The 26,825-nt window shown below is 42.5% G+C and overlaps 2 protein-coding genes across 8 annotated transcripts in view; one reads left to right on the top strand and one right to left on the bottom strand.

Moving 5' to 3' along the window:
* The window catches only part of TLE1 (TLE family member 1, transcriptional corepressor), a 76,280-nt gene extending 59,646 nt beyond the window's left edge, over window positions 1-16,634 (bottom strand). For all 7 annotated transcript variants that reach the window (XM_080573483.1, XM_080573485.1, XM_080573484.1 and 4 more), the window contains exons 1-4: window positions 16,493-16,634; window positions 15,960-16,060; window positions 14,363-14,426; window positions 14,226-14,270 (exon numbers count right to left, since the gene is read on the bottom strand). In XM_080573483.1, coding sequence (XP_080429609.1) covers window positions 14,226-14,270; window positions 14,363-14,426; window positions 15,960-16,060; window positions 16,493-16,516 — 234 coding nt within the window. In that variant the 5' untranslated portion in view covers window positions 16,517-16,634. The remainder of the gene's footprint in view (window positions 1-14,225; window positions 14,271-14,362; window positions 14,427-15,959; window positions 16,061-16,492) is intronic.
* LOC308185186 (uncharacterized protein) lies at window positions 16,515-21,157 on the top strand (the record flags this gene model as incomplete). Its single annotated transcript, XM_080572976.1, has 3 exons — window positions 16,515-17,082; window positions 17,377-18,914; window positions 19,437-21,157. The coding sequence occupies 2 exons, from the start codon at window positions 16,515-16,517 to the stop codon at window positions 18,735-18,737; spliced, it is 1,929 nt and encodes a 642-aa protein (XP_080429102.1). The 3' UTR covers window positions 18,738-18,914; window positions 19,437-21,157.
* Window positions 21,158-26,825: the final 5,668 nt, after the last annotated feature.

Genomic DNA, 26,825 nt, shown 5'->3' with positions numbered 1-26,825 from the left:
AGCCAAGTACAACACAGAATTCATTCTGGAAAAAGGAAATGGACTTCCTGCAATTTATACTATGTAACACAGTAATCCACTAGGGAGTAAAGGTCAATGTTGCACTTTTGGTCATTACTGAATCATTTGAGATGATCTGTGGTGGGGATGAGGAGAAAATCGAAGGCTGTGAGAATGCTGCAAATGGCTTGACCTTAGACCAATTTTCATCTCCATCTGTCTAACAGACATGTGGATAAAAGCTCTCTTTATAGGACATGCCTGACCATTTTTAATCCCTGTTGCAAGCCAGAATTCAGTTGAAAACTACATTTACAAAGTCCTTGGGTAAGAAACTGCATGTGTATAATTTAGTCTTGAGCTAAAATTTTGCATCTGTTCTGTATTTTCATTTTTCTAGCAATGCACTTAAATGATGTAGCCTTTATTCTTTTTGTGAGATTTTCAAAGTCAACAGAAATCACACCTATTCACAGAGTATATACAAGAAAAGAAACAAACAAAAAAGCACAATGCTTAGCTCTCTAAATGCTGTTACAGATCTTTGCTACAGAAAGATTCAAGCACTTCCAAAAATGTGTTGCTAACAATTTGGGGGTCGGGAGGATGCTGGAGGTATAATTAAATCTCAAAACCTAAATATTCAAAAGCCTCAAATGATTAAGGCTAGCATTCTATGAACTTTGCTGTTCATGAGTTATTGAATCCACATTGAGCACTGAGATATTAATGCCCTTTTATTTAAAACTAATACACTACAATCTGTTTTGGCAATGGCTGCAAGAGGGAAAAAAAATAAAGGCAACATGCCATTTAAAAGTTTAGGCCCCCATAGTATATCAATGTCAAACAACAGCATGTCAAGCTAAGATTCAATTCAGGTAAGTGCCACTGCCAAATTTTCTTGTTCCCAGACGTGCTTTAAGATTATTTTATTGCTTAAAATTTAATTTGTTCCAACTCGCGTCTCCATGACAACATTGGCTAACCCTGCAAATCATTTGGGTAATTGGATATCTTATCTTTCTATTGCTCTCAAATCGAATGATTCTGCTAGAACTGCAGCAGCCAATCAAATTTACTGGCCTCCTGAGTAATAGACCAGGAGAAGTAGCCACATTCATCTCCCCTTTACAGCCGTATTAACCACCATGCGACAAACTGTGGAAGTTGGCCTTCAAACTGTATTTTAAATTATAAACACTGTCATTACTAACATTCACACCAATAGGAGGGGGTGGGAAGGTTTATTCTCAACAGATATTTGAAATTCAATCTGACAAGCAGCGATGGGTAGTGCTCATTTCAGCGACAGGAACAATCTCCGTATTTTGGGGATAGGCTGTCACTTTAAAATGACATATTAACAAATACAGTTTTCCCTCTGCCCCACATTTGTACTACTCATTTTAATCGCAAGGTCAGCCACCCATGAGATGATGATGTTAAAATCCCAGAAGACTGGCATGAAAAATGTTTAGCAATAAAAAAAAAAAACACCTTATTACAAGTGGGAGTGGGGAGAGGAAGAAGCAACAGAAATATTAACAGAATAAAAGCTCGAATTGACAAAGTGGCAGAATGCTAGAAAAATTCTAAACAAAATTACTGTTTTTTAATTCAGTACCTAAACTACATTTATCTGAAGCCTCTTAGATGTCAGTTTAAATTACAGAAAGGTCACGTTAATTTAAACTTAAGCTACATTTGATGCACAAGTCAACAGCTACATTTACCAAACATCTACTACAGGTTTGGACTTCGTTCAACTGTAAAGTGCAGTGACTGGATGTATTTCAGATGTCTAATTTCAATCCTTTCTATAATAATAGAGAGAGCTGCTATGCAGCTCTCAATGAGCCACTGTAAACAACTGCCCATCCCATTTGCAGCTGTAAATCCTGTTGAACCCGAGCCAACTGGCAACAACGAAGCTGTTGTCAGGATGTTAAAGTGCTCCTCTCACACATCTTCACTATGTCAAGACTCTTCTCAAACTTGGCTAAAAGGGACCATTACCACATTTCTCCTTTAATCTAACTTTAGCCCATCTTGCTCTAGTACTCAAATTACAAGAGGTAAGTTCATCCAAACTTTAGTTCCACAGTTTTGTTTCCATGACTAAGCTAACCTTCAATACACAGAGTGTTTAAATTTCTGAAGCCAGCACAGAGCTTTGTTTTTACTTTCCAGTTGTTTTCCAGCTAACACCATTCCCATTTATTTAATTTCATGAGATGTTGAGCAAGTCAGAGGCTGACTCCTATCCAAAAGAGAAGGTCTCGCCACCTTCATTTCCACAGGCACATATCCCTCACTTTCTTTCAAAGCACTGCTAGAGTCGTTTGGATTTGTCCAACATCTCAAATCACTCGCCAAGCAGAAAACATTACTAAAGGAGGCGGGAGAAGGACCAGCTTAGCAGACCAACAGATCAGTGAGTTAAGCAGGTAGCAGAGCAGCCCAAGGAAGTACCAGAAGAAGCCAGCTGAGAGAAGGGGGGTTTTGGGCAGCAGTAAACTATTAGATGAGCTCCTCTCATCCCACAGTACTGCACTCTAATGCGCCATGCTTGTAGTGTTCTTCTAGAGGAAACGCGCTCTCCGTTATTATCTAACATGCCCTGCAGAGAAGGACTTGGGGGTTCTGATGGATGAAAAGCTTGACACGAGCCAGCAGTGTATGTCTGCAGCCCAGAAGGCCAACTGCATCCTGGGCTGCATCAGCACAGGGGTGGGCAGCAGGTGGAGGCAGGTGATTGTGCCCCTCTGCTCTGCCGTTTTGAGGCCCCACTTGGGAGTGCTGCGTCCAAGTCTGGGGCCCCCAGCACAAGAAGGACGTGGGGCTGTTTGAGCGGGTCCAGAGGAGGGCCACAAAGATCATCAGAGGGCTGCAGCACCTCTCCTGTGAAGAAAGGCTGAGAGAGCTGGGGATGTTCAGCCTGGAGAAGAGAAGGCTCCGGGGAGACCTCATTGCAGCTTTTCAGTACTTAAAGAGGGCTTATGAAAAAGATGAAGAGGAACTTCTTGCTCACTCAGATAATGATGGACAAGGTTTTAAACTAAAAGAGAGGAGGTTTAGATTAGAGGTTAGAAGGAAATTTTTCACTTAGAGGTGGTGAAGCACTGGCACAGGTTGCCCAGAGAGGCTGTGGATGCCCCATCCCTGGAGGTGTTCAAGACCAGCTTAGATGAGGCCCTGAGCAACCTGATCTAGTGGGTGGCATCCCTGCCTATGACTGGGGGTTGGAACTAGATGATCCTTGAGGTCCCTTCCAACCCAAGCCATTCTATGATTCTATGCTTTGCATTAAGAACTATCAAGGACATTAAGAACTTAACTTACACTAGGACAGCTGAGCAACACTATACAAGAAAGAGAGTACACAAAAGGAAAAGAAAAAAGAAAGAAGCCATAAAAATAGTGTATCCATTACTACTACACCCCTATCAGAAGGTTTTTCACCCTTGGTTTTTCATGTGGTTTAGGACTTACTCCAAAAACACTTCCTATTTTGTTCCCACTCCCACAAGCCACAACCAAATTTCTGCATACATCTTTGCACCACTTGCCACACAGAACCACTTTACTGGGATGGCAGTAAAAAGTCAGAGCTTTAACATCACTGCAGAAGTGCCTATAATCACACAGCTTCCAAAGCGTAGCGCATAAAGTTCCTCAAACCAAGCACATACAGTACTCAAGACGTTAACAGCAGTAGAATCTGGACTTGAAATAACAATGAGCATGCAATCTGACAAAAAACAAGGCACCATGTATCTAGAGAAGGGACAGACATATGGGGAAAAAAATGAATAAGCCACATTCACTAGGACTTTTTAAGTACCAAATCAAGATGGATTTATCAAATCACATGCACTTGTGTAACTAAGATGTAATTTCAGACTTTTACAATACCTACTATATTCACAGCTCAGTTTCAAAACTGTCAAGTCACTGAATGAATTTAAGGCCTTAAAAAGTTATCATATCAGGTGCTCTCAGGTGACTCACTAATGAGTAACAAGTTAAGAGGATCAACAACTCTTCTGGTAGCAAATAGCAGAATTCGGCACCACACACCACTTGAAAGGAAGGTGAAAATAATGGTGATTTTCACTATGCAGGAAAAAAGTTAGGAAGTCTTTCAGCAAAACCTGGGAACCTGTCAATTAACTTCTTCCCTGTTTTATTATGCATTTTTCACATTCTCTTGCTTACAGAATAAAGAAAACTAGGAAAGATGCCATCTAGATTATCTTCTAATAGGGAAGAACTGACTGAAACCATCCAAATAGAAAATAATTTGATTGAGACTGACAACTGTTAAGAGTTTACAACAATCAGTACAAGAAGTAAGTATAATAAAGCTCTTAAAGTCTTCAGGAAAGCAAGTATCAACTGGTAAGGTCAGCTTTCTAAGACCTGTTACTGAGAAGGGAGATAAAAAACGCACTATGGAAAGCTAACAGTTTCTTTATAAAACAGTATTAAGGATATGGGTGAGAGATTAAATATCTGAGAATGGAAGAGGAATGGACAGAGGAAAAAGGGTAAGGATGCAATGGTGCTAAGAGTAAATCACAAATTTCCAGCTGAGGTTGTACAAACAGGAAAGCATACAGGAAGTCAAAACTATGCCAGGTACAAATATACACAGCACAAAAACATCGCTACAGAATTACGTGCCACTAGTAAGTGACAGCAAAAGTAAGGCTGGTGCTCAATGTGATGAAATAGAGAAGAACAAAACAGGTTCAATCTGTTCACTGAGAAAAGGAAAGAGGTGGTCAAGACACACCAAGGAGGCCACAAAGCCTGTATGTTTTTTGGCACCTAACTGCAAAAAACAACAAGCAGTATTCGACTACACAGTTAATATAAATTCCTAGCTACCTAAGGTCAGCACTGCAGCTCAAACAGGAAAGGAACAGATCAGAGCAGTCAAGTCAAACTGTCTTCAAGTTAACCAGGGCTAGTGAAGTTCATACGTAAAAAGAAAAGCACACCAGTGAAGTCTGAAATAGCGGACACCTTGCAGAAACTAAAAGTGTCACACAGAAATGAAATTATAAAAGAACAGTGCCTGACAGAGAACAGCAACTAAAAAAGCAAAGACATTCCAGCTTAAACACTATCAAATATGAGGCATTAAAATGCCTCTCATCTGTAAACAGCTAGGTGAAACAGAAATATAAATTACAACTCTTAAGGATTTTTCAGCAGCAAACAGTATCCAAAACAAGTGAAGACCAACAAGGTAAAGCCTTTATGGCTAAGTGAAGCCCATGATGTTACCTTCTTCATTAAGATTTTTACACTTGTAGCATAGCACTCTTAGGAGCAACAAAAAGCAAAACTCGTGGAACTTCATGAGAACATGTGCAAAACTGCTTGATGATTAAACCGAGTACTAATACATCCCTCTCTTTTGAGAATTAAGAAGTGCTGCATGGATGGTAGGTACAGTATTTTTAAATATTTCTGATAATAAGCATAAAAATCTCTTCACTTGCCCTAATTCTTAAGTTGCAGAGAGCTGCAAACAGAAAAAGACAGAATATGCTAGAGGTGAGCTTCAGAACTCACTTTGCAGTGAATGAAAAAAAAAACGGACTGAAAAGCAAAAAGAAGGATAGGGAAAAATATGCATGAAGGACCACAGCATGGCTAGACAGGGACATAATGGATAGGGAAACAATAGGCCAGGAAGGAATCTCTCCATCACAGCAGATCAGAAGTTGAAGCCAGGCAACAGCACGGTACCACCAAAAAGGGTGCCACCAGTGTAAGCCATAAGCGAAGAAAACCTTCCGTGCCACTCAGCGTGGTGACTCCCCCTCCGAGGACTGTGCTTATTTTAGGATTGTTCTTCAGCTGAGCAAAAGCATTCAGAGAATTAACATTAGGCTGCACAGGTCCACAAATGCTTCTGGAAGGAAAGGGAATGATCTGCTCTCCATATCCATGGTGAAGAAAATGACCAGAAAAGAGCTAAGGCTTCAACATAAAAAAAGTGTGTTTGGAACTGAAGAAGCGCTTCAGTACGAAGCTCAGAAAGATGCTCCATTACCTAGAGGGCCTGCAAGTCGCTGCTGTTAATCTTCATCAACAGATCAGACCAGACCCCTGTCAGGAATGACACTGGTAGTAGGGCTGACCCTGCTAGGAAAGAGGGAGGTACCAACCTCTTCCTAGCACTGCCATTGTACAGTTGGTACAAAGTTTAAAGAAACAACCTAAAAGCTTCCCACAGGTCTTGTTAATTGAAGATTTTTTGTTTGCTTAATTGGCAATTTATGTCCATTATATGAGACCATAGTCAGCTAGTTGTCTGCTAAGTGATGGCTAGCAACCTTAAATATCAACTAAAAAGTAGAAATTCAGAGTGACTTCACACTCAAATTCACACATGAAGAAGAACAATAACAACAAACACACCTGTTGTAAGCAGAAACTGTTGTGGCTAAACTACAAAAGAATGATCTTTCCATTAGCTATTTTTCCCAAGAAATGCTTGGGTTTCCTCTCCTTCTCCTGGAGTACTATTTCAAATTTCTGCATTTAAGAAGGTTGATATCAGTATATAATGAAGTAAAGACCACAACAATTTGGGATTTTTAACATACTTTAAGACAAATCCATAAATAGACAGACTGCCACACATCACAAAAAATAGCTGTTTTCAGATGTCCTTTCCTTTTCCTGACCTAACAAAAGCAGGTTTCCTCACAGACTTAATACCTAATCAAGATGCAGCCAAACAAGCATGCCCATTCTTGCTCCCTTCTCCAAAACTGAAAGCTCTCTTTTTGTTTTTGCTTACTAATCCATAGAAGCCTTTAAAATGGCACAAATACTGGCAGCAGCATTTTGCTCTCTAAATCAATTTTATCCTCAGCCATCAAGTAGATGTTCCAGCACAGAGAAAGAACAGTCCTTCCCTTCTAATTCAAAAATCCATACTACCATTGCCCTTGCAAACTGCTAAACAAGCAGTATCGGCAATTCACTTGTGTTCTGTAATATATTTACTGCAAATCCCAACGGCTTGCCTCCTAATGCAGTTTTCTATTGTGTTTGTTCTCATCAATACACTGACTGGTCACCTTACAAGTAAGTTGCTTTGACCGACTGTTTACACAAACACCAAAAAACTTAAAGATAGATAAAAAATACTAAACTGAAAAAAAAATCCTTGATGCGTGGGGGGGAGATGGAGGCACCAACGAAAACACAAACAAAACAAACAAAATATACGGAAACACAAATTAACCTGTCTTCTGTTTTGCTAAAAAGGATAGTTAGCCAAAAATGCTAGTTAGCTCTTCTGATCACTTAAGTAGTATGAGATATTTCCAGATAAGCAGCCCTGACAGATAAACCCTCCAGCACCTCAAAGAACTTTAATTTGTAATTTAATTATCTGTGATGATTTGTTCTTGCTTCTGAAGAACAAAGAAAAGGTGAGAGGAACTAAGTCAATGCCCAATGAGAGATTAGAGGCCTCTTAAATGGTGTCATTAGCCACAAAATACTATCATCATTATAAAAACTTCAATGAAACCTACCAAACTGATTAATTTCTTGAACTATCCCCCCCAAAAGTATATTTGCTAATAACCAGTTTTGCTAGCAACTAAATCCTCATCAGCACTCTAAGAAATACAGCTACAAACCTTTTTCCATTCCATTTACATTTAAGCATACTGTGATTATGCTTCTAAGCAAGAGGATCCAATGTTATATGGCTTTGTTCATATGAATCTTAAAAAAAAGAACCTTCCCTGTTGTTGTTCCAAGTGCAGGGGGGAAAAACTAATTTCACAACTAGGCCTTCTTTTAAAATAAATGACTTTAGCAAATAACTGCTTTTTTAAAACTAGTCAGATTTCAACTAGAGCTCAGTTAAGAACAGATTCTGTTTTTCAAGTTCTAATTACCCTTCAATCACCTCTAGCACTATGTCATAAACAGATAAAAAAAATAGGAAACAGGGCAAGGGAAAATTGTCATCTCTCATAAAAGTGTGAGGTCAAGCAGTGGAGCTTCATATGGGCCTTTACTGGTTTACAGGTTTGTTCAGCAGTGCAGTCTAGAAAAGACAGCATACAGTGAGTAACAGATTTTTTTTTCCCCATAAGAGGATTCATTCAAAAGAGGGACAAGGAGTGACTGAAGAAATGCAAACAGACCTTACAAGTTGAAGTGGGCAGTAAAAAATAATGCATTTAAACAGAATACACTGGGACACACTGGGAGCAGCCACCCCTAGCCTCAGTGTAAAGCGATGGAATTGTCACCATTCATGAGCATGAACTCAAATGTGAAAGGTGACTTCAACAGCTCAGCATTTCTTGGTAGCCAAGAAATCAGATATCAAAAACTTTATTAGAGAAGAAAAAAAAAAACCTGAAAACAATTATGCTGTCATATAAATCTCTGGTTCACCTAGACCCGGAGACCTGCATTTAGTTCTCGTGCCCTCGTTCCAACAGGGTAGACTAAAAATGGAAAAGGTTCATGGAAAGACAAGGAAGAAGATCAACGCCATGGAACAACTCGTACTTTTAAAGAGCTGTGTAGGCTGGGACTGCCCAATCTCAAAATGAGTCACCACTGACAGCATACGACAAAGGTCTAAAATTTCGAGTGAATGGAAAAGACAGCTAGATACAAACAACCTACCTTTCTTGAGAACTAGAGGTTATCAAATAAAGATAATATTAACTAGGTCAAACAAAATGAAGTTTCCCTCCTCTCATCCCCACAAACAAACAGTTGCCTTGCTTGTCCTGCATTTGGGACAACCTTCTCCCCACAACAGCACAACCAAAGGTGAAAACACATTAGAAAGCAATTTTACAGAAGAGGACAACTTGAACATGCACCAGCCTCACAGCCTTTTGATGATGATGGCTATACCTCTTAAGAAAACACAATGGTAAGAATATAAACTGCTGATTGAGAAGAAAAAAAAAAAGAAAAACAAACAGACAGTTATTGCCCTTTTTGTTCCACTTGTTTGTCGAGAAGGAAAATATTGCCAAACTGGAGCAAGTCACTACGTGACACCAGTAAGATGATGGGGGAGTCAGAGTACACAACATACCAGGAGGAAGTCAGACATTCGCGTTGAACATGGGTCAACCTTTATTCAAGCACTTGACAAGCCACAGCCTAAGAATAACAACAAGGACCAATTTGTTAAACTACCTGTTCCAGCACATACACTCCGAAAAATCAGCAATTCTTCCTATCAGCTTTTGTTTTCTCCCTTCTGAAAGAAAGTATGTAAGTAACTGCAATTGTTCAAATAGCTACATCCAGGGTCCAACTAAGAAACATGATGTAAAAGATGAAAATAGTGTTTGACATAACTGCCATGAGGTACTCCCAAATCTTACGTTCAGTGGAAAGGTGACGTCATTAACTCTACTCAAGCCTGCTATCGCTTTTAAAATAGCGTCTTCTGGTAAGTGTAAGTTAACCTAGAACTGGTTTTAGATGCATTCACTGTGTAGTAATGGTGACCCACTATCAAACCCAGCAGATACTATCTTTCATTTTGCATAGGAGATGCAATGAAGTTTTATCCTTTGTTACAAAACTGGAGTGCTGGAGTAGAGTGGGAGTGAAAGGCAATTCAAATACTTGTCAGCTTGGTTTGGTATTATAACCTGCAAAAGAGTAAAAGTGTTTAGCTTTCTCCCGAGAATCTGTCATCAGAGAAGTGTTACTGCTTCACAAAGAATCTTTCTTCCTTTTCTTCTTCCTGCCCCCAAAAGTACCAGCTGTGGTTTTTTTTTCCCCTGCTTGAACCAATGCACAAATAAAGCATACCAACAGAAATTTAGCAACCTAAGTTCCAGCAATGCAAGGGAAGTTTGACAGCACAGCTGGTAGGAAAGAGCTTCTTCTCTCCCTCCGTGGCTCTGTGATGAACCTGAAATCTGGCAGACCAAGTCTAAAACGAGAGATGATCTGGCAGTATTTAACATATGTACAGTGTTAATACTACGACATACTTTTTGATTAAGTTCTATACGAAGTTGACATAATAAATGCTATCTGACAATATGGTTATCTAAAAGCCACATGGAGACATATTTCACAGAGTGTCCTGAATCTGTCAGAAAACTTCTTAACAATGTCAGTCTTGAGCTTGAATGTGGTTCAAAAGTTGAGAAAGTTGAGCTCATTACTCTAGGCTTTCCTCTCTGTTCAAACTGGCACCTCCAGTCGCGTCTGAAACGGCTGAATTGGTGATACAACTGCGCTCATTTAGAAGTCCAGTATTTGTAGAGTATGTACAATTTTTGAGGGAAAAATATGCCCCAATTAAATTTACCATTTTCTCTTTTAAAATAAAAGCAGGTTCTGCACTTATATGTGACAGAGCCAACAAAATCCTCTTTAAACACTCACTGCACACCATCAAAACCTTTAGGATTCATGAAGTTTTTTCATTTCAGTAATTAAAATGCAAGTAGGAAAAAAGCAAAAAAAATATTAATTTATCTTCAAATCCCTTTCAACAGCACAGCCGTCCTACTCAGGAGCTGTAGAGAGCTAACTAAGCTTTTTAATTCCCTTCTATTTAACCCACTCCTGAAGACTGATATTCTAATGAGATATCAGTAGAAGACTCAGTCCTTGAACACACAGCATTAGAAATGATTTCATAAAACAGTCCAGGCTAAAACAGACATTTAATTCCTGTACAACTGGTTAACATAACGCAGTTTAGAAGTTTGTATACTTTTCCACGAGAGGCAAGGTACTAAATGACAGGTCTGCCTCAAGGCAGGTCACAAAGATCACAATAACCCACCCAAAGAGAAGGAAACCCAGCTGTCACCATTGGGATAGCAGACACCCAAATACCATAGTAGTTTATATAGTCTGTCAGTTGGTTCAGCAGTGATGAATTTTTCTTTCTTTGGCTGCCTGCCACTGAACAAAAGCTAATCTTGCACCTGAACAATCTAGGCATTAAACGCACAGGAAGTCTTATCTCCTGACTTATGACAGAAGATGACAGACAGAGCTGGTGAAAATAGAGAGGTGCTGCCCTAATAGCCAAGGCCAGCAACCCTTTAAGTACAGTGGGATTTTTAACGCCCAGCAGACTCTACATCTTGGCACTAGTAGTTGACGCATCTGCTTTGCCAGCCACAGATGTCACAGTGGGAAAATCTGAGTTGGATGAAATAACAGATGAGAAACTTAAGACCATACAAAACATCCTTATTCACTCTGTCTTCTTGACAAACATGAAAATGCTATCTGCATGAAATGCACCTATCCTAAACAAATCCTCGGATACTTGTTTCTGTTTCAAAGATGCTAACATTAGTAACCATACACCACATTAAGATAATTATCTCTGAAAACAGTATAAAAATCCAGACACAACATCCTCTTAAGAACTAATTTGAAACTCTTATTAAAACAGAAACAAGAACAAAAGTAAACAATCAAAAAAAAAACACCACCATACAAGCCAGCCAAAAACGCACCCAAAAGATTATTTCTTGACCAGTGTTTAAACAACTGGCTGAAATGCAACAGTAGTACCTGGATTTAAACATACTGTCACATATTCAAATGAAAAACTCTGCAGTACAGCTGCTTGTGTATGGAAAGTTCACCTCGAGGAACTCTGTTTACAGCAACACTCGAGTCCTAACTCTTTTTATTTTAGCCAAATTATAATAGATTACAGAATTGAACTGAGAGTTAAATAACTCTTCATTTAATAAACTGCTGATGCAACTTTATCAGTACAAGAAGTCAACCCTTTCATCAGCAGGCAGACTACAACTACATCATTTTATTGAAGTGACCCTACCTTCGACAATGATATACGCAGCACACTGCATAAAGTAACACCAGCTCAGTATAATTTTTTATTTTTAAATCAGCAGCCCAAGCACTCTGAAGGGCTTCACACAGAGCGAGTACAGCATCCACATAGGAGGCAGGCCTTAAGAACATTAAAGCTTGTTCAGTGGAAAGTTTCCCCATCACTGCATTTTTCAGTAACAAAGATGTTGTCAGAAATGACAATTTTTCGTGTCCCCTGATGATGCCTTGCTAGCATTTGGTTATAAGCCATAAAGCAGGAATAATTTCAGCCTGTCAGGAGTCTAGCTAATGCCCAGTTTCCCCCTAGAGAGAATTCCTGTCAAACGTAATGAGAGCTCCAAAGGCCCTCTCTACAACATAATGAGCACTTAGGCCATGCTGGTGATCAGCCAGCAAAAAGCATCAATTTGAGCCTGGCTACACCCTTGGGGCTAGACGTCACCAGTTTTAATAAGAATTATGATTACTATCTGCCAAAAGCCTCCTCAGAACTTATCGTTAGCGGTGGAAATTCAAAAGAATGTCACTGGTGGCTTTTTTTTTTTTTGTCTCCTGTAAGCTGAGACCACCTACGTACTGAATTCTAACACTGTTAGGCATCCTCACTGCAGGCATCTAAATCAAGACTCTTTAATACGAAGGTGCTACTTTTAATCAGAATACTTAACACGTAAAAGCATGGTATCTAAGACCAGGGAAAATTATTTATCCCTTCAACTGCTTTTTCTTCTCCTAGGAGCACACAGAGTAAATGTGCTCTATTCTCCCCAGCTAGAACCAATGCAGGTATAATGCTCTGCCATAAATCTTAAAAGCTTCCAAAGTATCACCGAATACTAGGTATGTAATTATAGTTGCCATACATACAGAGCATTAAACCCTTGCAATACACAGATGTTAAGGTCAAAGTGAAAACCTCAGTTCCGACACTCTTTAATCTTGTGGGCTTAATTGATTTTACCTGAAGTTAATTTCTAGTACATTTACTGTTAAAATCTTATGAAAATAACACACATTTTGAACCAGATGAAGCTTCTTTATGGATGTTGGCTTCCTCACAAGTTAGCCTGCCATGAAGTTAAGAATAAATTAATAAAGAGAATTCCAAAAATCAGAGAGCATGATAGAATTGCCTCACAGAATGAATGATCACACACACACACAGACGAGAACACTACAGCAGCTACGGTACAGAAACGAGTCAGCCACCACTCTAGTTGTTCCACCTGCCTCTGCAGTGCATCACTTTAAAACAAGTGATTCCTTGAAAACAATATTCCTGCTTTTACCAACATTTTGGATTCAAACAAGCGCACCTCTAAAAAAAAATCACAGAATACCTACACAGCTTTGCAAACAAAGTTATTGTGGAACTACCATCCTGTCTTATAAAATGCAATATTTTTTAGTGGAAAACAAAACAAAAATCAAAGAGTTTGAGTTACAAAAGCGAAATTCAACTCTGCAATTCACTCACTTAATGAAAAGTCTTTGAATATACTGAAGATCCGAAGCCTGAACTAATCAATTTCTTCGCTGTGCCCTAACCGGTCAGCCATGCTCTTTAATTTAATGAAACAAGAGTTTTAGATGAAATAGCACATACACTTCAAGAAAGAATTGTATTGTTGCACTTTGAAATGTGTCCAACTGTGCAACTTCATCTAATGATAATTTTTTTAAGAGGCCATCGATTTCTGAAAGACTTATTGTACCAGCATCTTGATGAAAAAGTGAATGTCAGCGTATCTACAGAATACTTACACCCTGCCATTAATGCTTTATTTGGCAGACAATGACTACTCAATTGAGGGTCCTCTGGGCTGAGCAATCATTTAGCTTTTCTTCTCTTACGAGGTCCTTAGTGTCTTGTTCCACTTCAATACTCTTTTTATTCACCATTATAGTGGCCATAAGTGTGAATTTTATGGGAACTTGCAAACTTATAGTCATAACTCGAGCTTTCCAAGTCACTAATCTTTTCATACCTCTAAATGGCAAGGATTTGAGCAACTATCACTACATATGCTACACACGCGTAAGACCAGTTCTACATAATCAAAGGCTCTTACCAATGACAAAACAGAACCACATAAAGCACTGAATTAGTTTTTAAAAACCACAGAGCCAAGAGCCTTCCTACGTCTTACAACAGGGCCAATACCAAGGAAGTCCTGTCGCTTAACCTAACCTATACCTCACCTGACAGCAGGTAGGCAAAGGTCTGCTAATCACTGGCACTAATCAGCCTATTCAGACACATGCTGCGGTCATCTGAATACAAACAGAACAGCTACATTTAAACACACTAGACAGACTGCAGATTTTGTGGGTTAGAAAACAAAATGCCTTACCTGTTTGTGCATTTCAATGTTTAATCCATATGACATTTCATAATACTGCAAATAAAGGAGCATATATTATTTCGTTATGCGGGCTTACATTGCATTAGAAGATATTTACTGAAATAAAGAAAAACAAACATACATACCATCACATAGTGCCTCTGCATTTCTGTCTTTTCGCTTGCCAGTTTCTCACATTCCAATTTAAGGCTACAAAATAGATCACACTTTAATGTAACTGTTATGTCATTGTTTTGACATTCACCACTTTATTTGTATTTTGACAGAAACAGCTAATTAAAGAAACTCATAAACTAACATGCAAACACTGAGAGAAAGGTCTTAATTCATACTTTAAAGACAAGGGCTGAACGGGAAATTTAGGAGGTATTTCATGAGTGTTGCATGAGAGACCCGAAACCGCCTCCAGAACTGCTACACAGATGAAGCGCTACAACTCTCAGGCTATGACAGGAACAGACTTTCTCCAAAGTTCTTCTGAGTAGCCAAAGTACTTCTTTGCATATGACGTTCAGTAAGTCGCAGCCAAGTAACACCATTCACGGCTGGAATTACAACTTGGGCATGTCTGCAATTCCTAACCTCAAAGAACCTCTAGCTTCTGTTATCTCGTCCGCAGCTTGAAATAAGTAGCTTTGACTATCAATTACTACCAAGTTTGTTTTCTATTTTTGTTTTCAGAGGAGAAAAACAAGTTGCCTATCTTATCGCTAACAGCAGTATAATTTTGACTACTTTCACTGAGGACAAAAGCCAGAACATTCCCTTTGTTCTCTGGCAAACTGATTTTTCTCTTTCGTTCCTTTTTTTTTTTTTTAAATGAAACAAGGAAGCATCCTATGGAGCAATTAGTGTGTAAGCCACCATTTTCCATTTACAGTTGCAATACTGAATGTTTATAGCTTACACTCTGTTTCTAAAGTAATATATGTCTTAGACAAGGCAATGATCTTAGATAAGACTCGGACTAGAGCATCATCAGCAGGAAAAGGGAAGCCTAATCAAAACCAAGCGATTACTAGCATGGAAAGTCACAGAGATCTTCTTCCTATCCAGACCTTCCAGGTGCATGAGAGTACAAAATTCAGGAAGATTAATGACTCTTATGGCCAAACGCATTTTACACGCAAGAACCCGTTCCCTAATTTACTGCAGGGTCTCCAGCAGCAAGCGCAAACGTTTTCAACAGGAACGTCTGAAGAACAAAACTGCAACTGGAAATGCAGCCACGGCTTCGGCAGACTGATGTTAACTTTGCGTGAACTCCGGTACTTGTGTGCTCCTTCCTACAGTCCTCGCTGTGTCTTTCACCACCGCACTCTGGCGCTTGATAGATTTTTGCCCCAACACCACACACGAACGAGCAAGCCCGAGATTTGGCCTCCTTAGCGGTCTGTGCCTCAGGATCCGTGCCCGTCTCCCTCCGAAACCCCCGAAACCCAAGGTGTGTGCCTCACACCAGCACAACCACCTCGCATCCACACCGGCGGGAGGCGGCGGGTATCGGCTGCCCCCCGCCCCGCTGCTCGCCCCCGGGGGATGCTCCGAGGGCAGACGGGCCCGCAAAGCTCCGCGGCCCCCAGCGGCGGGGGCTCCGCCGCGACTCCGCACGCCACCGCCTGGACGCGGCCGCTCGGTGCAGCCCCCCCGAGCCCCGGGGGGGCGGGCGGAGGGGGAACGACCCCAGCCCAGCCCGGCCCCGGCCCCCGGCCCCCCGCTCACCTGTGGTACTGCGCCTGGAGGAACTGGAACTCCTCCTTGATGCGGTCGAGCGACTCCGGGATGGTGAATTTGAAAGGCTGGCCCGCAGCCTGGTGCGGGGTCTGGCGCGGCGGCGGCCGGACCGGGAGAGAGAGGCACGTTGAGAGCGGCGCGGCCGGGGGCCGGAGGGATGCGGGGAGGGATTCGGGGAGCCCGGCCCGCCCCCCCCGCCGCCGCGCACTTGTTACCCACCTTCCCGTCCCTCATCGGCGAGGCCGAGGCTCACCGCGACCCGGCGGCCGCTCCCCGCGGGGCCGCCCCGTCCCCGTCCCTGTTCCCGTCCCGGTCCCCCTCCCCGTCCCACCCGCTCCCCCCAGCGGGGCGTGCCGGCCCCTCCCCGCCGACCCCCGCCGGGGGGCACGGCTCGGCTCGGCACGGCACAGCCCCGGTGTCCGCGCTCGGCGGCCGCCAGCCCCGCCGCCGAACAAAGCGGGGACGCGGCCCCGTCCCGCACCCCCCTCCCCCCCCCCCCCCCCGCCCCGTCCCGCACTTACGGGGTGCCGGCTCTGCGGGAACATGGCTCCGGCCGCCGCGGGGCTCCCTCGCAGCGCGGCTCACGCCCCGAGGGGCAGCGGGGGGGGCGGCGGCGCTCAGTGCCCCCGCCGCGGGGACATCCTCGGGCCTTTGTCGCTGTCGTTCCGGGGACGCGCTCGGGACGGTCACGGCCGCTCCGGGACCAGACGGGACGGGACGGGGCCGGCCCCGACGGGGCGCTCCCCAGCCGGGCTGGCGGTCCGATCCTCAAGCCGGGAACCCCGGGGCGCGGGCGGCTCCTCCGCGTCTCGTGTCCCCGCTTCTGGGGAAATCCGGGCGGCGGGGAGCGGCGAGCACGGGACCGTCACAGGCTGGGGGGGCGAGGGAAAGTCTCCGGGGAAGGCCGCGCTGCTCCTGGGCGTCGGCGGGGGGTCGGGTCATGGGCAGCCCGCGGGGCGGCGAGCACGGGAGGGCGGCGGGACAGCGAGGAGGAGGAAGGGGGCGAGGGGGGGCTCCGCGCAGCCGGCCCCGGCCGGAGCAGCGCCGGCAGCACATGCACGGCGCGCAGAGCCGGGAGATGCAGGGGGGTGCCCGGGACAAAAGGAGCGCGGCACCGAGCCGCCCGCCCCGTCGGGGAAAAAAAAAAAAAAAGATTAAAAAAAATAATAATAAAAAGCTGGAAGCGTCCGCGTCGGGGCTATCTCAGACGGGGCGATCCTCCCCGCGACGGCACGGCTGCAGCCTCCTGCGGGCGGGCGCACACCGAGGCGCACATCTCAGCAGAGCCCCCCGAGGGCGGCGCATCCCGGCGGCGGCGGCGGCGGCATCCTCCTCATCCTCCTCTTCCTCCTCCTCCTCCTCTTCCTCCCCCCGCCCCACCGCACGGCTCCGCTCCGGGATGGAGTTCGGGACGTCCGGCGGGCCGGGCTGCGCTCGGCTGGACCGGGCCGGGCTGGGCTCGGCCCCGCTGCGCTGGGCGGCGCTGGGCTGCGCTCGGCGGGCCGGGTGCGGGGCCGGGTGCGCGGCCGTGTCCGGGCGGGACGCGCCGAGCCGCCCGCGCCGCTTGCATTAACACGCGGTTTCACACTCCGCCAGCTAACCAGCCGCCGGGCCCCGCCCACGCCGCCGCGCGGGGGGGGCCGCGCCGCCGCCGCCGCCCAATCGCCGGCGCCGCCGCCAACGTGGGGCCGTGACGCGCGCGGCGCCGCGGGCCAATGGGGAGAGCGGCCGGCCGAGCGCCTCTCTGCCTTTCGCTGGGAAGCGTTTCTGGCGGAGCGGCGGGAGCCCTCGGCGCCGGCCAATAGGAGGGCGCGGAGCGCGCCGAGCGGCGGGGAGGCGGGGAAGGTCGGTGGGAAGGAGAGCGGGGAGGCTGAGCTGTCAATCAAAGTAACGTGGGGCCGCCGGGCGGGCGGGGAGGGGAGAGAGCGGGAGAGGGAGAGTGAGCGCGGGACGCAGGGGCGGGGCGGGGCGGGGCGGGGCGGGGCGGCGGGGCTGCCTGCGCGCACCCTGCGCGGCGCCTGCGCGCGCCCGCGGCCGGGGCCGCCGTCTCCGCGGGGCGGGGCGAGCATAGCCCGGCGGTGCTGCCGCGTTCCCACGCGGGTGGTGGTCGAGCTTGGGGGTGTGGGGGTTGGTTTTTTTATTATTGTTTTCCTTCTTTGTTTCTCTTTTTCTTTTTCTTGGACTTTTTTTTTTCTTTATTTTGTCGTTTTTTTCTTTTTTTTTTGTCCTTCCGCTTTTTTTTTCCCGCCTTTTTTTTTTTTTGCTGTTTATATTTCCCCTTTTTTCGTCGTTTTGCTTTTTCGTCGTTTACATTTTTGCCCTTTTTTGTCGTTTCGCTTTTTTTTGTTTTCATTTTTCTTTTGTCATTTTGCTTTTTTTTTCCTTTTAATCTTTTTTTCTTTTTCTTTTCTTCTTTTCTTTCCTTTTCCTTTCCTTTTCTTATTTTCTTTCGTTTTCCTTTCCTTTTTTTATTTTCTTCCTTATTTTCTTTTTCCCCTCTTTTTTTTTTCCATCTCTCTTCCTTTTTTTTTTTCCCATTCTTTTTTTCGGTCCTTTTACCTTTTCCCTTTCCCCTCTCCTCCTCTCCCTCCCCTCACCCACCCTGTCTCTCTGCTACCACAGCCACACCGCACATCCCCGGGGTGCGGGCACCCTGCCAGCGGGGGAGCACGGAGGTCTCCCGGCGTGCCACCCCGAGACGTCCCTCGGGACCAATATATATGCGTGTACACAGTTGTGAATATAAAAATAAATGCAACCAAATGAGGACTTTTTTTTTTTTTTTTTTTAAGTTGAGAGTCGAATCTCAGTGTTACTGGATTGTGTTTCCCAGGATGGGAATGCAAACTTGCCTGGCATTGCACGTGCATGAGTCGAGCTAAACATCTTGAGTTTTGTTCCCAGCTCTTCCCTTGGACAAGCCAACTCACAGCTCTCTTCATGGTATTAGAAAGCTTAATTAATTAATGCTTATAAAGTACTTAGATCCTCAGATGAAAGATGCCATAAAATGCAAGTGTATTATTATACACTTTGTGTGTGTACCTGGTAGCTATGGAGTCTGTAATAACGTAAAGATTACCTAACTTTAGTTGTGCTGTGCTTAACCTGCTGGCACAAGTCGTTAATGAGTTATTAACAGATATGACATTAAAACAACACTATGTTTTGGAACATAAACAAAAGCTTATATATATATATATATATATATATATATATATAATTGCTCACCTACATGAAAGTCGAAATGTCTTGTAATCTTTATTTGTCATCATTAAAATGTCCAAGGCATGTTTTAACAGAAGCAGAAAAGTTCTACTTCTCTGATTTCTTTTAACAAGTGCCTTTAACCCTCTTAGATTCTGGAATCAGACACTTAAGGGCATTTTGAATCTTCTTCATCATAATCAAGATAGAAGAGCTGTAAAAGCAGCAAAAGCAGCAATAATTTCTTTTTTTTTTTAGGTGAGGACAACTGACTCTACATAGCGTCAACAGTAACGAACATGGTCTGATATTTAGCTAATTTATAATTCATCATCGCTGGCCAGTTGGAACACAACATTTGCCTGTTAGAATAAATCAGGATTAATTTGGCTATAAATCTGGACTAATCCTGCAAAAAAATTAGCATCCTCACTTCACAGCAACACAAAATTACACCAGTCAGAGACAGGCCAAAATTTGGCTAAGCATATTGTAAAGAGCTGTGTTTGATTGAAGGTAGTGTTTTATACGAGACTGTTACACAACAGTACTGTAATTACCCTACACAATTTTAATTTTGAATTGCAAATAACTGTGCTTATACCACAGTTCTGTGTTTTAAAAAGTACACTAAGAAGACAGTCTCTAACCCCCACCCCCAGCCCTTCTGATGTATCATCAGTTCTGATCTGCTTTTCAAAGCAATTGTTTTTCACTGTAAGGATTTTAATGTAGTGTTCTTACCTCATATAGCAGAAGTCTTAATCCTTCATTAACTATGTACTCATAATTCACGCTGAAAGCAGTTTGAGCTTTAAGACAAAAAAAAAAAAAAAAAAAAAAAGTGGTATTGGGGCCCGAAATCTAGTTCGACTGTACTGAAAGGGCTTCAGATGTAGCATCTGCTCTTTAGGGAAATGATGTATTGTATGATGTTCAAATTACCATAGTGTTTGTATTTTTTCCTTCACTGTTTGCAATATTATTTACAAGCAATATTTTTTAACTTCCCACAAACCAACACATATAATAAAAATGTTGATGATGTTGATCACCAAGAGTTTGCAGCAGGGGGCTGGGACACAATTTAGTGAATTTGTGATTTATCTCACCGCTCAACTACCTATGTAGTTCGAGTACATCAGCGTAGGAAGCAATTATAAAATTCAATAGATTTTGTGCTTGTAAATTTGAGATTGAGAGATCATTGAATTTTCAACCAAAAGAGAAACAGAGTACCTTACAAAATTATGTATATCTGCATGATGGGAGGGTGTTGTTTTGTTTTTGTCTTTTTTAATGGCAGAACAGGTGGAATAGAGAAAAAAATAGTATCTGATTCACACAGTGCATGTGATATAGAAGTGAACTACCTGTACAGCTGCAAGAAAAATAATTATTATGAGGGTATGCAAAACAATATCACTTTAAAATATTTCTTTATTTATGAAGTGCAAATTATATGAGCAGGGTAAAGCAATTACATTTCTAATTATTCGCTATCTTTTGGCTAATAGCCACTGCATACCCTCTTTGTAATTTGATTTCTTTTTAATTAGTAGCTTTCCTTGTAGGTAAGAATGTTAAAAGAATAAAATAAAATCAGTAGGTCATTTTACCATCTTGTCTGTATTCCCTTCCCCCATTCTCTCACCCTTAAAAATTCCCCAAGCTGAACTTAAAAAAAAAAAAAAAAAGTCAGTAGCAGATCGTGCAGCAGTAAAACCTCAAATAAAATCAAATCCAAAGAATCCCTTGTGGTTTCACACAGTATGGTAAAATTAGAGATTGCAGGAAACCAACAAAATTAAACTGGGAACATTTGAAGAGAAATGACCAGGCTTTATGAAAATGACACATTGACTGGCCAGTGTGGTTTTCTGTGTTTTTTTGCCTTTTTTTTTTTTTTATCGACAATTTCTTTGTTGAGGCATAGATCAAAGAAACCTGCATATGTTTTCATTTTGTTCTAAGTGTAACTAGAAAATTACATCCAGATGTTTAATAGGCATTCTGTTGGTTTTTCTGCATTGATTAGATATGTTGGTACTGTTTGCTTACAAGTGTAGCCGGATCATTAGCTAATGCAAAGAAATGTTTGCAGCGAGTTGCTAATTAGGTCTTTTGGAAACTCTCCATACTCAGGAACAATTTGTACAGTGGCCAGAAAAACTTGCGGTACTTGAGAAGTCGCTTTCCCTTCTGTGTCTGGGAAAAAACAGCCAGTCGCTTTCCCTAATCTTCCTTTGCCTACAGGGATTGCAGCTTGATCCCAATGGGTTGGAGTGCAAATAAATTAGGAAGAGACCACACACATGCACGCACGCACATGCACGCTCGCACACACACCAATCTGTTCTTTCAGTCAAAATGCAGTTGTACAGTCTTAACAAAAAGCTAACCAAAATGGAGTGCTTAAAACTAAAATGTGATAAATTCTCAACCTTCTTGTTATCAAATACACAACATTTTTGAGCATACTTTAGAGACAGATGGGGAAGCCCTCTATGATAAATGAGTGTACTTGAATTCATTACTGTAGCACTTATAATTAAAGTAGCTCTTTCACAACTTGACTACATCTGCAAGGTGCTTCTAGACAAAGCATAGGGAAGGTGTATGCTCTGATGGCAGAGGGGGACAGAGGTGCAGATGAACTTTAATCTCCTGTGCTTTGTTAAGTCTGAAAATGTGCCAGATATACTACCCATTTACAACATCGTCAGAAAAATTGTTTTAGACTTAGTGGCTCCGGCCTGATAACCTTCTAGGTGCAATGTCGCCTTTCAAAAGCTGCTTGGCAGTGTCAGTGACCTCCCTAACAAGGACCACCTGTCGGTCTATCACGCTCCAGCCTGGTGCAGAATGAGGTCTCCACCACGGAAAATCACAGTGAAAGGGGCAATGTGTGTCCATTCTGTACAGAAAGCAGGCTCACGCCTGCTCCCTGGTCCCGTCATCACATACATGACTAAGTTTACTCATTGAAATCGTCCCTCTGAAGTCAATGACAATGCTTACATGAAAAAGGATATCTCAGTCAACAAAAGATGTGTTGGACTTCGTCAGATCAGGCCAGTGTTCTGTGTGTGCAGGTTGTGTGTGGCATACACGTGTAAAACCTGCATGTTTGCACCAACAAGGCTTTCAAAGCATAGAAAACTGGGGCTTACACTCTTTGGGGGGATTTACCTGAAAGGAAATGGTGTTAGAGAAATTTAGTTAACTGTTCCACTTCAGTGGAGTAGTTATGGTAAACAATTTATTTTTCTCGGACTTGCAAAATCCTAAAACTTTTCCAAGACAATTTGGTTCCCTATATGTTTTCTTTTGATACTGACAGTAGGATTTTTTAATTATTTTTTTCCCTAAGCTGTCTGTAACATCTTTGAAATAGCCTACAGACCACCAAACATCTATAGACTTGAATCCACTGGGGAAATACCATTGAGATAAATCGTCTAGTGGAAATGTTGCTTCCACAACAGATACTGAAATTGGTGTAGGAAGTTTCATCTCAGAAAGAAAAGGGCTATTTAAGAGAGGGAGAGATGGTGCCAGGTGTGCTGGCATTTCATGGTGAGAAATGCCAAATGCTTACTCCTTCATGGAGACATGAAGTCCTGTCATTTACCCTGATATCTGTTCTCCCTCTTTGTACAAAAGCAGCAATGTTGAGGAATTATTTAAGTACAGATGTGATGCAGAAACACCGTGTGAAAAATCATGGCTCTCTGAGAGCCAATAGGAATTGGATTCAACTGGAAGTTGGCTGGGACTTGGCAGCTGTTTCTCTAATACTTTTCCCTCAATCCTTCAGAATTTGCGTTCTTGTCTGCACTGAGGTTATAAACCCCATACGAGCTGCTCTCTCTACCAGCCTTCCACTCCAGACCTCAGCTTTCAGTCTGGTGAAGTCTAGATGAGAGCAGATTGTGCTATCCTGCTGTCTCTTCATAATGCTGATGCTGTAATGCACTGGCATGCTACTGCCGCAACATCTGCAGAGATGCTCTTCCAGCACTGGTGACATGAAGACATGAGGTCTGTTTCCAACTTTCCCCATGCTGTAAAAGCTCTGGGCTCCCATATTTTCATGGGAATTAATTTACCAATATGTCTTTTAGGATCCAATGTGAAATGGAGAGATTATGAGGAAGAAGTTACTGGATAGGGATAGTGATGATGAGGAGATCTGGGGAGAGGGAGGGGAATTCTATGGGGAGGGAATATTTCAATACAAATTTGATGCAACTGTTAATAAAATAATATTTTCCTCTGGATGGGGGGCGGGGGGGAAGAGAACTTCAGGCAAGATTGCTAACAGAATTACTGTTACTCAAAGTACTCAAAGCATAAACAGAAAATCATTAAATGTCTCAGCCACCCAGCACTGTCTACTTCTCCTTCTTCTCCTCATGCTCTGAACTTGCTGCTTTTCCACTAGTTTCAATGCAAGTGTCTTGGTTTGCGTCCTAGGCAGCTAATGTGTAACCACAACTGTAATCATTAATAGGGCATATCCATTCCCCAGAATAAGAAGTCATAAATTCGGTAGTTTGGCACAGCTTGGATCTATCAGTAACATGAATCAAGTGAATGCTCAAATGAAGCACCCCACCAAAAAGAATTGCAACTGCAGTTGCAAAAAAAGACAAAAGTCTTGCAACTACAACAGGTGTAATCAGTGGCATTACCAGGTATAAAAATGGTGTTAAGGGAGATGAAAAATAGATCTATCCCTTGCAGTTAGTCTTTAATATTACTGCCTTTGAACTATCAATAAACCCTCTACTCAAGAAAACCACATGATATGATGACACAGACAGCAGAGTAACCATGCAGTAGTAATCCAAATATCTCCATATTTACCAGGTAGAAAATAAGATGAAGAGATTAATACTGGTGGTTGAGGAAAGAGCTGCCAAAGTCAATGAAAACATTTTATGTATAAAAACACGCCTAATGAGTACAGTGTAGATGTGCTGGTGCGTGCTGAATTACTCAGGTGGGAAGGGGAGGACAGTGTGGTTTGTGTTCTGCTCTGTTTTTGCTGTCTGCTTATGTGCTTATGCATACGCAGGTGCTCAGCTGCCATCTAGGTTCAGGAGCATTTTTACAGAAGAAAATCTTGATATCACATGACCCCCAAGCGAAGGCCAGAAGAATGCCAATGTCCTGAAACTGGCACTGAGTTGTACTTTGGGAACAGACTGTATCACATAAAAGAAATCATTACTTCGTCATTCAGCTCGAGATAAAATAGTTTGCAAATCTCACCGGTACAAACCATGAAAGGCAGGGAGTAAGCAGTATAAGGTATATAGATGTGCATATTCACCTTTTGGCATAATTATATATTAAGTGTCCTTATATATAATTATATATTGTGTCCACACGATCAAATAACATTTAAGTGTCAGTATTTTGCTTTTGCATTAGGCTATTTCACTCAAATGAAAGAGATATATGATTGGTCCTCTGAAGCCAGTTTAATTTGAGAGCACATTTACCAGTGCTCTTCACATCTGCAAGTGAGAAGTCCTTGAAAAACTAAAACAATATTTGGGGATTTATAGAAGCTGCTGGCTGCTTAGAGCATTATTAATGAGGTCCAATGAAGCTGGGCACCTTTTCTGAAAAAAATTTATCGCTTCATAACATACCAATAATATGCTTTTTTTCCCCGTATTGTGCTTTAGGTGAACAAAGCCAGGGGATATTCATCTAATAAAAGGAAGACACAGGTAAGCATTTAGGAATATTTTCTAGATGCACTTTGCATGGCATATTCTTCAGTTTTGCAGAACATTTCAGAATATGCCATTTAATTTTCAAGTGGAAGGTACTATACTATGTACAGTGATGGTAGTCATTTTCATACAACTCCTTTAAAAGTGCTGAGATATTTGATGCATTTCGTTAACCTTGTAAAGCTTCATCCTTTTTATTATTATTATTGTTTACAATGTTTTCTTGCAAGCTTAATTCTTCCTGTTTCTTATAAATTGTGATACCTCTGAATGTAGAGAACTGTAGATGAAAGGCTATCACAATTTGCCTTTTAAGTAGATATTTTTATTTGTTTACTTATTTATTTAATAAATTAATTTTTGAAATCACGTACTCTAGCTTGAATTAGAGGGTTGCACAGTTTCTTTTCATATATTATCAATTCCACTGAAAAAGCAAATAAATATTGGGAGAGAAAAAGCTAATCACAGGTCATTGTTCAACTTTAGCTCTGTCATAGGCTGAGGTAAAATCTATGGAAAAAGAAAAGGCCATCTTCTGAAAACAGGGCTCTTTCTGAACTGGCCAGATGGTGCAGACAAGGTCACACATGTTTTGAAATAATTTTTGAATATTGGTTGGTTCTCTCCCTGCTAGTCAGCCAAACCACAAGACATATTCTGAATCCTCAATTGAGCAAAACTCCCACAAGCAAGTTGCTCAACAAAGCCTGGCACATTTTGCCCCTGTGTTTGAAAACAATAGGAACGGGAACTGTATTTCCCAACTTACTTCTATCCCAAACTGTGAGACACCTCGCAGAAGCTCCCAGCAGGAGAGAAGGTCATACAAGGAAGGAGGGGTATAGCACCAAGATGGTTGTCTCCCAATGGTTTGCTTTAATGTGGGCTGCCAGCTGCACAGCCATAACCCCTGTCTCCTTGTGTCTGTCCCTTGAGAACTTGTTTAATGTCACAAACCAGGCTGTCCCCTAGGTCATAAAGCACAGGAGATATTATCAAACCATGACTTGCAATTTTAAATACAGGCATACCAACTCTGTAGGTATCATGTTCCACTCATTTGACAGTTCTCATTGACTTCAGCTGGGTTAGGATTTCATCCCAGGTACCTTAGACATCTAGCAGAATAAACTGAGTGTCCTAAGACATACTGTGAGATTTCCTGGACAGGATATGTAATGAGAGATAAAAGCAAACATACAGATTCAGCCATCTTAACCTAATTGTCAAGTATAGCTTTCTTCTCTAGCAACCTGTGCAACTGCAGAATTGTTGGTGGGTGTAGTTAACAGAATTTTACTGTAGGGAATATTTGTTTCTCCTAATCCACTCTTTCTCATTGTAAGGTCTTTCATAATTTTGCTGCCCAGAATGAATGCCTTCTTTAGGCTGTAAAGAACATCTGGGTCTTGTTACTCACTTGTACAGAGAAGTGCTAGAATATAGTTTATCTAGAATACAGTACTGGAAGATATTTTATCAGCAGATGTAGAGCTAAAGAAAGAAAGATAAAGAAAGAATAAAAAAATAAAAAAGAAAAAATAAGTCTTTCTCTAGATAGCCTCTGTTGCTTCCTCCTTCCTTCCCTTCCTTCTTCCTTTCCTTCCCTTCCCTTCCTCCCTCCCTTCCCTCCCTTCCCTCCTTCCCTTCTTCCCTTCCTCCTTCCCTTCCTTCCCTTCCCTTCCCTTCCATTCCCTCCCTTCCCTTCCCTTCCCTCCTTCCCTTCCCGTCCCTTCCCTTTCCCTTCCCTTCCCTTCCCTTTCCCTTCCCTTCCCTTCCCTTCCCTTCCCTTCCCTTCCCTTCCCTTCCCTTCCCTTCCCTTCCCTTCCCTTCCCTTCCTTCCCTTCCCTTCCCTTCCCTTCCCTTCCCTTCCCTTCCCTTCCCTTCCCTT

The sequence above is a fragment of the Anser brachyrhynchus genome (assembly GCF_964034855.1).
Source record: "Anser brachyrhynchus genome assembly, chromosome: Z".
NCBI lineage: Eukaryota > Metazoa > Chordata > Aves > Anseriformes > Anatidae > Anser > Anser brachyrhynchus.
This window is presented reverse-complemented; position numbering and strand designations above follow the sequence as displayed.